The sequence below is a fragment of the Anguilla anguilla genome, chromosome 2 (genome assembly GCF_013347855.1).
Source record: "Anguilla anguilla isolate fAngAng1 chromosome 2, fAngAng1.pri, whole genome shotgun sequence".
Taxonomy (NCBI): domain Eukaryota; kingdom Metazoa; phylum Chordata; class Actinopteri; order Anguilliformes; family Anguillidae; genus Anguilla; species Anguilla anguilla.
The window spans coordinates 14,208,410-14,219,258 of record NC_049202.1 but is presented as its reverse complement, the minus strand read 5'-3'; the positions used below and the strand labels follow the sequence as shown (position 1 = coordinate 14,219,258).

The 10,849-nt window shown below is 44.9% G+C and overlaps 1 protein-coding gene across 2 annotated transcripts; it reads left to right on the top strand.

Moving 5' to 3' along the window:
• Positions 1 to 350: 350 nt before the first annotated feature.
• c2h10orf88 (chromosome 2 C10orf88 homolog) lies at positions 351 to 6,085 on the top strand. Of its 2 annotated transcripts, XR_004764193.1 has the most exons (7): positions 351 to 1,231; positions 1,619 to 1,816; positions 2,257 to 2,329; positions 3,268 to 3,468; positions 3,781 to 4,133; positions 4,613 to 4,958; positions 5,034 to 6,085. XR_004764193.1 is itself a non-coding variant. In XM_035407285.1 (6 exons), exons 1-6 carry the CDS (start codon positions 1,071 to 1,073, stop codon positions 4,839 to 4,841), a joined length of 1,215 nt encoding a protein of 404 aa, XP_035263176.1. In that variant the 5' UTR covers positions 351 to 1,070; the 3' UTR covers positions 4,842 to 6,085. The 2 variants fall into 2 exon arrangements, 1 of the variants encoding a protein (XP_035263176.1); XM_035407285.1 differs by having other exon boundaries at positions 4,613 to 6,085.
• The last annotated feature ends 4,764 nt before the right edge of the window (positions 6,086 to 10,849 follow it).

Genomic DNA, 10,849 nt, shown 5'->3' with positions numbered 1-10,849 from the left:
ACGTTAATAGACGTTAACTATTAACTATAGTTAATAGACGAGATACTGAAAGTTCAATGCCTGCAACTAAGGAAGCAACTGAACACACCTGACTAAGACACGTGATGCCATTTGTCCCAAACATTATGACGACCTGAAATGGGGAGGCTATGCATAAAAATGTGCTGTAATTCCTATATGGGGAAACCATGAAAAATATCTTTGTACCAAACGTTGATGTTGTCCCCATATAGGCTACTCCAAGGATTTTCCGGACTCTTGTGACTACAGTTGATTTTAGAGCGGCGAAGTCAATGAATTGGCGAAGTACATCCGTCTGTAGCGCCCGACCCGAAGTGATGATCGTGAGCGAAGAACTTACATATACTACTACTTGTTTCCACAAATTGCATGTAAAATACATATATATTAACACTCGTGATGGATTAGGATTGTCTGGGTTTCAGTTAGTAAACAGAATCGTTTGTTTTAGCTTAGGCGAGCCAAGGGCAAACATTGGGTCCTTTCACTAAGCAGTAGCTGTCTCGCTATTTTTTTAAATCAACATACTTGGAGAGCAGAGTTAATTATCTTAAACGTTATGTTAGCTGACTTAAGATTCGGAAACCGTTACGTTACACTAGTTGGTAACGCGTTCAGGAACGATTATAACTCACAACGGTTATGATTCAGCAAGAACAACATGATTTGAAATCGACATGTTCACTAGCTACCTAGCCAACTAGCTGTTTCACTGGAAACCTACATTTGTTTATATAGCTACCGTAGATGTTCTAGCCAGTTAGCTAAAATTATTAACTGTATCCTGGAAGCACTTGATTTCTAGTGAGTTCATATAAATGTTATCGTCCTGGCAGTCTAGCTAACCGTAGCACACGAGGAATGTTGCGAAATGTATCTGTAGCTTGCTAGTAAGGTAGCTAGCATCTCCGATTTGCAGTCTGTTTCGTTCCAATGGCACAACAGTCAGCTGGCTAACTAAGGCTTGTTAGATATTATATTTCCTACCAAATCGTCCACATTAATTCTAGTATACTCGCTTGCTAGCAGAGTAGTCGGCTGGCCTGATCATGACCACACAGAACGTGAGCTTTAGTAAAGACGGGCTTGTTTTTGCACACGTTTCTTGGGATTGCAAATCAGCTGAACGCAACCTTTGTGGCATCCTACATCCAGTGACTGCCAGCAGTTTAGCCAGCCTTACCCAGGTCTACACAGAGAACTCAGGCGAGTAAGTCACATTTTGTTGCGGTTACCGTTTTATATATGCAAGTCTTTTTTAAATGTACATTCAACAAGTTTGCGATCAAGGAACATAACAAAACTATTTCTCAACGTTGTTTTGTACAAATGAAAGAAAACGAATTCCCTAAGTGTAATTTTCATCGCAGCTTTAGCTTGATAAGAGCTCTGCTTGCTGATTTACTAGTTAAGACAGTGCTGTATTTTAGGCAAGTAAAGATTTTGTTTTCATACTGTTGCTTAGTGAGAATGACTATTGTGGCAGGTAGGGGCCATAGTGCCAGAAAGCAGGCAGTTGAAGGGTGAGCCAAACGGCACACAACCGTGGTTGTGCAGGGTTGCACTGCATGACAGTGCCACTCCCGTCTCTCTGCAGGATTGACCTGGTGTACTTGGAGCAGGATGCAGACACATCGCCATGCGTGCTCAGACTGCAGTGCGCCCCGCACTCTTCGGTCCTCATCTCCAGCCTGTTGATCGTCACTGAGGCTCGGACCATGGAGGTGTACTCTGGAGCAGGGGACTACTGTGGCACCTGCCGTGGGGAGCGACATCACACCCTTCCAAATGAAGGGTAATGTATGTTTGTTTAGTTAGTTGTTACTAGTGGTGTTTATTTGTTTTTAGTATATTGGGAGAGTGAGGCCTATTGAACGCAAAATAGAAGAAGGCTTTGTGACCTGTCAGTCACTTATTTACTTTCTAGAAGATTCTATTTTCACATCAGAACAATTGGTTTAAATGGGTGCCTAGATCTGAGGTGGCCAACCCTGGCCATGGGGGGGAGCTGCAGGGTCTGCTGGTTTTTGTTTTCACTTAAATGCAACAACCACTTAAGAGCTAAGAACCAGCTTGCCAGAACTTGAATCCAGTTTTCTGGACCTTTAAAACAACACCTTTGGATGTCTTTGTTGATGTGATCCCTTATGGATGGAAACTTATATCTTTGAAGGATACAAACTAAGTTTCATATGCCCACAAAATTTTTAAACTTATTTATGTGCATCTTTTCAGTGCTGCTGAAGACATCTCACTTTTCAAGAAGTACTTAAAATTAGAGAGTCCACTGGCATCTTGTGATGTGAAGGTAAGACCAGCATTGCATGTAGTTTCAACACACCATTTAATGCGATGAAGTAATACAAGATATAAAGGACTGGAAATGGGGTGTTTTGCAATTCATCGGTCAAATTGTGACACAAGCAATGCAATTAATATTTGATTCACCAGGGTGCAGCACAGTTGCACTTTTCTTCAAACTAATCTACCCAGCAATGGTCTGAATCAGTGCAATCACTTCTAAGCCGAATATGAACTCTCACTTTGTATTTGCTCCCTGAAGCACCTGTTCTCAGTGCGATGGTTGCAAAAAGTAATTGGTATTTTCAGAAAGTAATCTTCATGTAAGTAGCATTGCCAGCTGATGACTTCCGGACTTCTAGTAGCTGACACAGCATAATCAGAACTCAGTCTAGCTTACTAGCTGTTTTTGTTGATATTTTCTTTCTAAACTTGCATGGTCTTCTGATTATTAGATCTCTTTTCCACAGTGGAGTGTTGGGTCCTGTAAAGTATGTAAATGGTAAACGGACTGCATTTATATAGCGCTTTTATCCAAAGCGCTTTACAATTGATGCCTCTCACTCACCAGAGCAGTTAGGGGTTAGGTGTCTTGCTCAGGGACACTTCGACACGCCTAGGGCGGGGATCGAACCGGCAACCCTCCGACTGCCAGACAACCGCTCTTACCGCCTCAGCTATGTCGTCCCTCTTATAGATAATCCTGTTGGCTGACACATTTTTCAGTAGGCCCACATCAGATCGTGCCATAGATCAAAAGCCTTTCACTTCACTAACAAAGCAAGCTGTTCTAATCGGCGAGCAAGGAAACAAAGGATGTGCCCTCCAGCCCGCTGTTGTCGCTAGCTTGCGGTTGCTACACGCGGTTGCTATGCGCGGCGGCGGCGCTTCTCGAGTGAAGCCAGGCGCGTGCTGAGCAGAGCTGCCGGCTCCCTGTTTGCACAGCTGCTGTCCCTGGGCGGGCGGGACCGAGTGGGGATCGCCGGGATCGTGCTGGGCCTGCAGGATGATGGGAGGGATGGCGGCTCCCCGACCACGGGCCAGGGCATCGACCTGCGCCGCGTGCAGACCATGGTGGAGTCCATGGGCACCGGCCTGTCGCCCGGAGCGCAGAACCTCATGGAGATGGTGCAGTTTCAGCAGAAGGTAAAAGGGGGCGGGGCCCACGGTCCGTTTCTACAGGGCTTACAGTACAAATCTTGGCAGACATGTTTCCGTGGCTGCCTTACCTTTACCCTTACCACAGATGAGGATACTTAGATTTTTATTTAACTTTTCATTTTCTAAACCATGTGTTTCCCTCAAACTATATATCTAGTCACCCGTTGGCTTATTTGATGTAATGTTAAAGTTTGACTGGGGATATATGGTGTTGGTGACTGAAGCAGACTTTAGTCCTCAGTCTGTGATGGTAAGTGTCAGGGTCTAATTTGGTGCATATGTATATTTTTCTTGTAGAATAAGGCCGATGCCCTGAGTGGGTTTTTGCCGCTGCTCCTGGGTAGCGGGTCGTTGGCCGCAATGGCGAAAGGCAGCGCGGAGTCCAGAGCGGCGGCGGAGGACTCTCGAGCGCACGCGGACGCTCCGTCACCAGAGAGCGCGGTCGCTGGAGCGGAGGACCCGCCCGAACCGCCTGGCACCGCGGCCCCCGACCGCAAGCTGATGGATGCGGTGTCGTCCTTGCTGAATGGTCGTCCCGGGCGAAGGCCGGTTGGCTTCGGTCCCGACCTGCTCCCGGTGCTGCAGGGGGTCTGCGGTCAGGTGACCCAGCTCCGAATCGAGGACAGCTCATCAGCAACTGCAGCGACAGGGTAAGAAACTCACTGTGATGCACACGTAAATAAACTGTTTTTTATCAATCGGTGTATGATCTAGATATTCCATTATACATTATCTTATTAATCCAGATCATTAGCAAACCTAACTGGTATTGGAACTGGATAGTGTGTGCCTTCCTTGCTTCAGTGCAATTTCATGTCAGGTTGAAGTATGAATTTTGCACATGTTGTTCTGACCAGCCATGAATAGTAATTAGTTAAAAAAAAAAAAAAAAAAAAAAAAAAAACTCAACCTGGATTTCCTTGCATTTTTACAAACTTTAAATGTCCGGATATAAAAAATAATTTAAAGTTAATTTCATGGGCATGGGAAAGTTGTTGAGCTTGGCGTGAGATCCAGGACTGTAGAATCATTTTCCTATTGGCAAATCTGAAATCGTCCAATCAGCCGGCTTCTAGCACGGTGACAGGCGCGTAACGCACAGATCCCCCGCCACGTGCGTTCTCCGCAGGGAGGAGCGCTCCTGCTGCCGCTCCCTGGAGCAGCGGGTGGAGAGGCGCATGGAGGAGATGGAGGAGCGGCTGAAGCGGCACATCGACCGGCGGCTGGAGGCCCTGGAGCAGAGGCTGGAGCGCGCCCTCCTGGCGGCGCTGCCCCTGGCGCACGCCCCCCCGGGCGTCAAGGGCGCCCGCGCGCCCGACTGGAACGGCGCCCACGGCCTCCTGAACGGAGACGCCTGACCCGGGTCCCGCCGCGCCTAGGCGCTAACGATAACCGCCCCCTCGCCTCCACGGCGCTAACGATGCCCGCCCCTTCGCCCCTCGGGGGTTACGCCCATCCTTCCCCGCCCCTCGGAGGTAACAACCCGCCCTGCCCCGCCCCTTCGCCCCTCGTAGGTAACGCCGTCCTGCCTGCCCCCTTGCCCCTCGGAGGTAACGCCCGTCCTGCCCCGCCCCTTTGCCCCTCGTAGGTAACGCCGTCCTGCCTGCCCCCTTGCCCCTCGGAGGTAACGTCCGTCCTGCCCACCCCTTCGCCCCTCAGAAGTAACGGCTGCCCTGGCACCGTGGGTGGGGCACACCTGCGCTATCACCTACGGACACCCGTCGACCTGAAGGGGTTCCAACTGTGTCAACAAAGTCGACCTGAAGCAGTGCAGAAGTTGGCCGACGATCACTGCTGCTGTCGAGAAGCGCGGTTGTGCTAACTCCGTCAGCCCGTAATAATTTACATTCAGCCTATGCAAATCACAACGTCCCCGTCTGCGTTTTTTTGTGTTTTAGAATGCGTTTCTGCACTGACGTACCTGATCTTTAAGCTGCTGGCATCAAGTGTAAATTTACTTACGTCTGTCTCACTATCCATGTTTCTTTTTGCGTTGATGTTTTTTTTATTAACAGTTCTGTCAGTTACGTAATTGTTTTCATTGTATTTGTTTTTCATTGTTGTATTATTAATACATATATATGTCCTCAAATGGTTTGTGGAATTATTCTGTTTATTTTATTAGATCGAACTTGGGTTTTATATGAAAATGTATTGACAATGACATGTATTTTTTGAATGGTTGGAACTTAGAATGGTTTGATCACCTTCGTAGCTGGTAGAAGGCAGTAGTTTAAGGGGAAGCTTCAGTTTTCCTGAAACCACCTAAAAGTCATTCATTCAATTTTACGTTTTGCAGAAGTGTAAAGACCTTTATATTACTAAAGTAAACTCAGTGTTTCAGCCAAAGGGACCTTTTCAAGCTATGATGAGAGTTGTGTATTGGAGGTTACTGTTGAAATATTTATTGGAGTTACTATTTTGCATACCCTTGGGTTTGAGGATAGTCATCCCTGTACTATAACAAATAACTCACAATGGAGTGTGATGACATCCTTTAAAATGTGATTTTTACATTGAAAAGTGAAAAGATGGGCATCATCCTTGAAAGTCAATGTACCTTTATTCACACTAAATAAATTATAGGAGTTATTTCATATTATGTTGTGTATTGAATGTTTTTGTTTGTCTCACTAATTAGAACGTATCCAGGCTATCCGTTGTTAGGCTGAAGTTAATTATTGCAACTGCTACCTGTCCAACTTATACATTATATGACCAAAAGTATCTGGACACCCCTTGATCTCGGCCTGATGTTTATGTTTTGGGCTAGGCCCCTTAGTTCCAGTGCAGGCAAATATTAATGCTTCAGCATACAATCACATTCTAGACGGTTCTGTGCTTCCCTGACAGTTTGGGGAAGGCCCTTGCCTGTTTCAGCTTGACAATCCCCATGGCACACAGCGAGGTCCATATAGAAATGGTTTTGTCGAGAATGGAGTGGCAGGACTTGTCTGGCCTGCACCGAGCCCTGACCTCAACCCCATCCACCACCTTTGGGATCAGTTGGAAAGCCAACTGCGACCCAGGCCTAATTGCCCAATCAGTGCCCAACTTTAGTAATGCACTTCTGGCTGAATGAAAGCAAATCCCTGCAGCAATGCACCAGCATGTAGTATAAAGCCTTCCCAGAAGAGTGTAGGTTGTTAAAGCAGAGAAGGCTGGACCAACTTTATATTAATGGCCATAATGTTGGATGTTATGTTTGATGTCAGGTGTCCACATACAAATGTGTATATTCTTATATCTAGTAATTGGTATTTACAAGGGTGCGCCTGTGCCACCCTCATACACTACTGGTCAAAGGTGTTGGTACACTTTACTCATGTTTTAATACTCAAGCAGTTAAGTATTAAAACATGCAGTTTAACTTCTGTAAATGACCTCAAATGACACAAGGTAAGAAGCGAATAGACAGAAGTTAAAAAGAATCTTTTGCTTAACAGGATGGTGATGTAAATTTTGGAGTTCATTAAAAACCATCTTTGGCTAAATAAACAAGTGAACAAATGATTTCCATTTTCAAACAAGAGAAGTAAAATCAGGGTAGTTCGGGACCAATTGAACAGAAAGATCAAAGCGAAGCAACCCTCAAGTGCAACATATCTGTGGGAACCTCTACAGCAGTGCTGGTGTGAACTTTCTCAACCATGTGACTTCCCGTATAGTAAAAATGCCATGAATATGCTCAGTAGTTATTGCAAAAGGTGGCTATTTTGATGAATATAAGATTTGGATAATGTTTTTTTATTTATTTTTTATCTCTGATTTCTTGAAAATTGTGGGTGTATTAGAACTTCTGACCGGTAGTGTATTAACCGCTCATGTGTATTCAGGTGGTGGTTAGACTACGTAACTGAGAGTAACCTGGTTGGGATTGCTCCATCCTGCCCCTGCATGTTATTTTGCATGAATTTATATATTAAAAATAGAGCTGGATAAACAGGATACTCCGCTCCAGATGAAATGTGTGAATTGCATGTTTCTGTGGGTAAGAGAATCTGCGACTCATTTTGCCAAACAAACACTTTTGGCAAACGAGTCATTTGTGCGGTTTAGAATACATCTTGAATGAAGGTCACAAATGCCACAGCAGCTTACAGTAAGTATCGAATCAGCAAGTCAAGCCCTCCCTATCCTCTGGTGAACTCTGGTTTGTCTGCGTATTTCTTCTTGGCTGGCCCTGCCAGTCTGCTTACTGTCCGCATGACCCAGAGCTTACGAATGTTCCTGTAACGGCGCATTACGGACTGAGACGGCCTTATTTTACCAGCCGAACTCAGGCACCCGGCAAGCTGTTCAAACCGCAAACGCATGAGTCTCCAGAACTGGGGCGCAGCTGTCTCGCAAATAAAACGGCAACCTGCAGACAGCCGTCGACTTGAAGGGGTTCCAACTGTATCAACAAAGTCTCCCTCGCCCCGCCACAAAAAAGGCCTTTTTATGGCGCGTTGGTTCGCGGTGTTGACGGCTTCCTGGTTCTGTGCAATGTTTCGTGTTGCTTTGGAGAGGAAAACTGGATTCTAAACCATCGTGCGGTGCCAAGTCTAGCTTGTAAGGGGTCCAAACCAATATCCTCCACATGTTCTGTAAAAAGACCAGAACAAATGGAAATATTGAGAGTTACAGTACCGAGTCACATTCTGAAACATTTTAAAACATAGTCTACTTCCTGAATCAGCAGACATATAAATGTGTGTTTATCTAGAGACAAACATGACATGGCCAAAAGTTTGTGGACACCTGAACATCACACCCATATGTGCTTGTTGAACATGTTATTCCAAAACCATGGGAATTAGTATGGAGCTGTAGTATGGAAGGATTTCCAGTAGAGTTTGGAATATGGCTGCTGGGATTCGCTTCCATTCAGCCACAAGAGCATTAGTGAAGTTGGGCACTGATGTTGGGCAATAAGGCCTGGCTCGCAGTCGGCGTTCTAATTCAGCCCCGTGGTGTTTGATGGGGTTGAGGTCAGGGCTCTGCGCAGGCCAGTCAAATTCTTCCCCACCAAACTCCGCAAACCATTTCTTTATGGACCCGCTTTGTGCATGGTGGCATTGTCTGCTGAAACAGGAAAGAGCCTTCCCCAAACTGTTGTCGCAAAGTAGGAAGCACACAATTCTCTAGAATGTCATTGTATTCTGTAGCATTAAGATTACCTCTCACTGGAACTCAGGGGCCTAGCCCAAATCATGAAAAACAGCTGCTGGCCAGTATTTCTTCTCCACAACTGGCACTATTTGGGCCAGTACAGTTGGCACTATGCATTCCTCCAAACCCAGGTTTGTCCGTCAGACTGCCAGATGGTGAAGAGTGATTCATCACTCCAAAGAACGCGTTTCCACTGCTCCAGAGTCCAATGCCGGTGTGCTTTACACCGCTCCAGCTGATGCTTGGCATTGCGCATGGTGATCTTAGGCTTGTGTACAGCTTCTGTAGTGAAGCTCTTGACGAACAGTCCTTGTGCTGACGTTGTTTCCAGACGTAGTTTGGAACTCTGTAGTGAGGGATTTAACCAAAGAAAGATGATTTTTACGCGCTACATGCTTCAGCACTCGGCAGTTCTGTTCTGTGAGCTTGTGTGACCTACTGCTTCGCGGCTGAGCTGTTGTTGTTCCTATATGCTTTCACTTCACAGTAAGAGCACTTACAGTTGACTGGGGCAGCTCTAGCAGGGCAGAAATTTGGCAAACTGACTTGTTGAGAAGGTGGCAGCCTACGAGTGCCAAGTTGAATGTCACTGAGCTCTTCAGTACGACCCATACTAATGTTTGTCTGTTGAGATTGCATGGCTGTATGCTTGATTTTATGTACCTGTTAGCAATGGTTGTGGCTGAAGTAGCCAAACCCACTAATTAGAAGGGGCATCCACATACTTTTGGCCATGTACTGTATGTGCTTGAATGCATTTTCACCATGTATTATCTGAAACATTGCCCTCATTAATGTCCTGTCATCCATATGGTAATGTGTGGAGAAGATGGAAAATATTTCAGGGTACGTACTGCAGTTAGGAATTTACAATATTGTATCTGAATTGTTCTTATTTTGTGGCTTTATTCAATAAGTATTCCATTATTATAATGAAGAAATGTGTTTGTTTAGAAACTTATTTCATATACTAGTGAAGTTACTTTAATGGCAGATACTCTCAGCTTCAGAAGCAAGGTGACAGAGTTGAGCCTCTCCATACGGTCTGTACAGTAAAATGGCAGGTCACGTAATCAGGACAGGCGCCCATAAATCTGACGCTGACACACAACCCACATACACATATAACCATCTCAACTATAAATGCATGGCAGTCTGTCACTGAAGCTATTCTGAGGGTAACTGTAGCTGCTCCTGGGGATATTACTAGAGGTAGTTTACGAGCGGGAGAATTAAGAACAGTCAGCCGTCAGGTTTCATTGACGCGAGCGCAAATGTGTTCTAGTCACGGGGCCGTCGGTTAAAATAAATTGTGCAAACAGTCATAACATCCATCAGCTTCATGAGGCACTTACTGATTACACGTGCATTATGTTGCTCGGTTCGCATCTGAATTGCCGGTAGTCCTGTAATGGCATTTGAGCCATATATCTCACTCGTACCTTGCAGATGGATAAAGGCTATTACAAAATGTTTAAGACCGCAAGTAAATTTACTTGAGGGAGGGAAAAAAGTACCTAATTCAACTGATGCTTTATTACCTGTGGTCCATACTGGATGTTCACACTCTGACCTCATAATGGTCCAGGCATACACGTCAATTATTTCAAACTTACGTGGTGGGAGTTTTACAATGCAAATTTATACATGCATGTATTTTTCATTTTAAATTACATAATTTAAACCAAACTCTTTTGCACAGCAGAAGGAATAATCCTAATGCAGAATATTAATGCAGAATAGTGCAAACAATGGGGTATATCTTTTTCATAACCTTAGTGGTTAATGGAGATGGCGGTACCAGATAGATTTGTGAAGTACATGAATTATATTCCTTCAAAAGGTGATTTAGGTATGGTATTCACACATAAATAATGCCTATGCATTTTACTTATGGGATACAAGACCTTGACGGTGCCTGGCACATGACCTTGAAATATGTTTGATATGTTCAAATAAATGTTAATTTTTTATCAGGCCAGAAGCATATTGAACAGGTTGTCAGGGCCGGTGTCCTTCCTCGTATCTATAAACGATGCCCATGAGTTCAATAACTGCTTAAGAGATATAGCCGACCTTGATGTCTGACATGTGACCGCACAATGGGTGTAATGTGCCTCTGGGCTGATAATATTGTAAAATTTATTTTTATAATGAAGGCCACTTTTTATAGATTAGTTGCGGCATCTTACCAGGAGAAGCCTGTGAAAGT

Excerpts from the sequence above, each read along its gene's own strand:
- c2h10orf88 (XM_035407285.1), top strand. The coding sequence starts at position 1,071 with ATGACCACACAGAACGTGAGCTTTAGTAAAGACGGGCTTGTTTTTGCA. Across the intron at positions 2,330-3,267 it reads TGGCATCTTGTGATGTGAAG|CTGCTGTCCCTGGGCGGGCG; the intron begins GTAAGACCAGCA and ends CTGTTTGCACAG. Across the intron at positions 4,134-4,612 it reads TCAGCAACTGCAGCGACAGG|GGAGGAGCGCTCCTGCTGCC; the intron begins GTAAGAAACTCA and ends CGTTCTCCGCAG.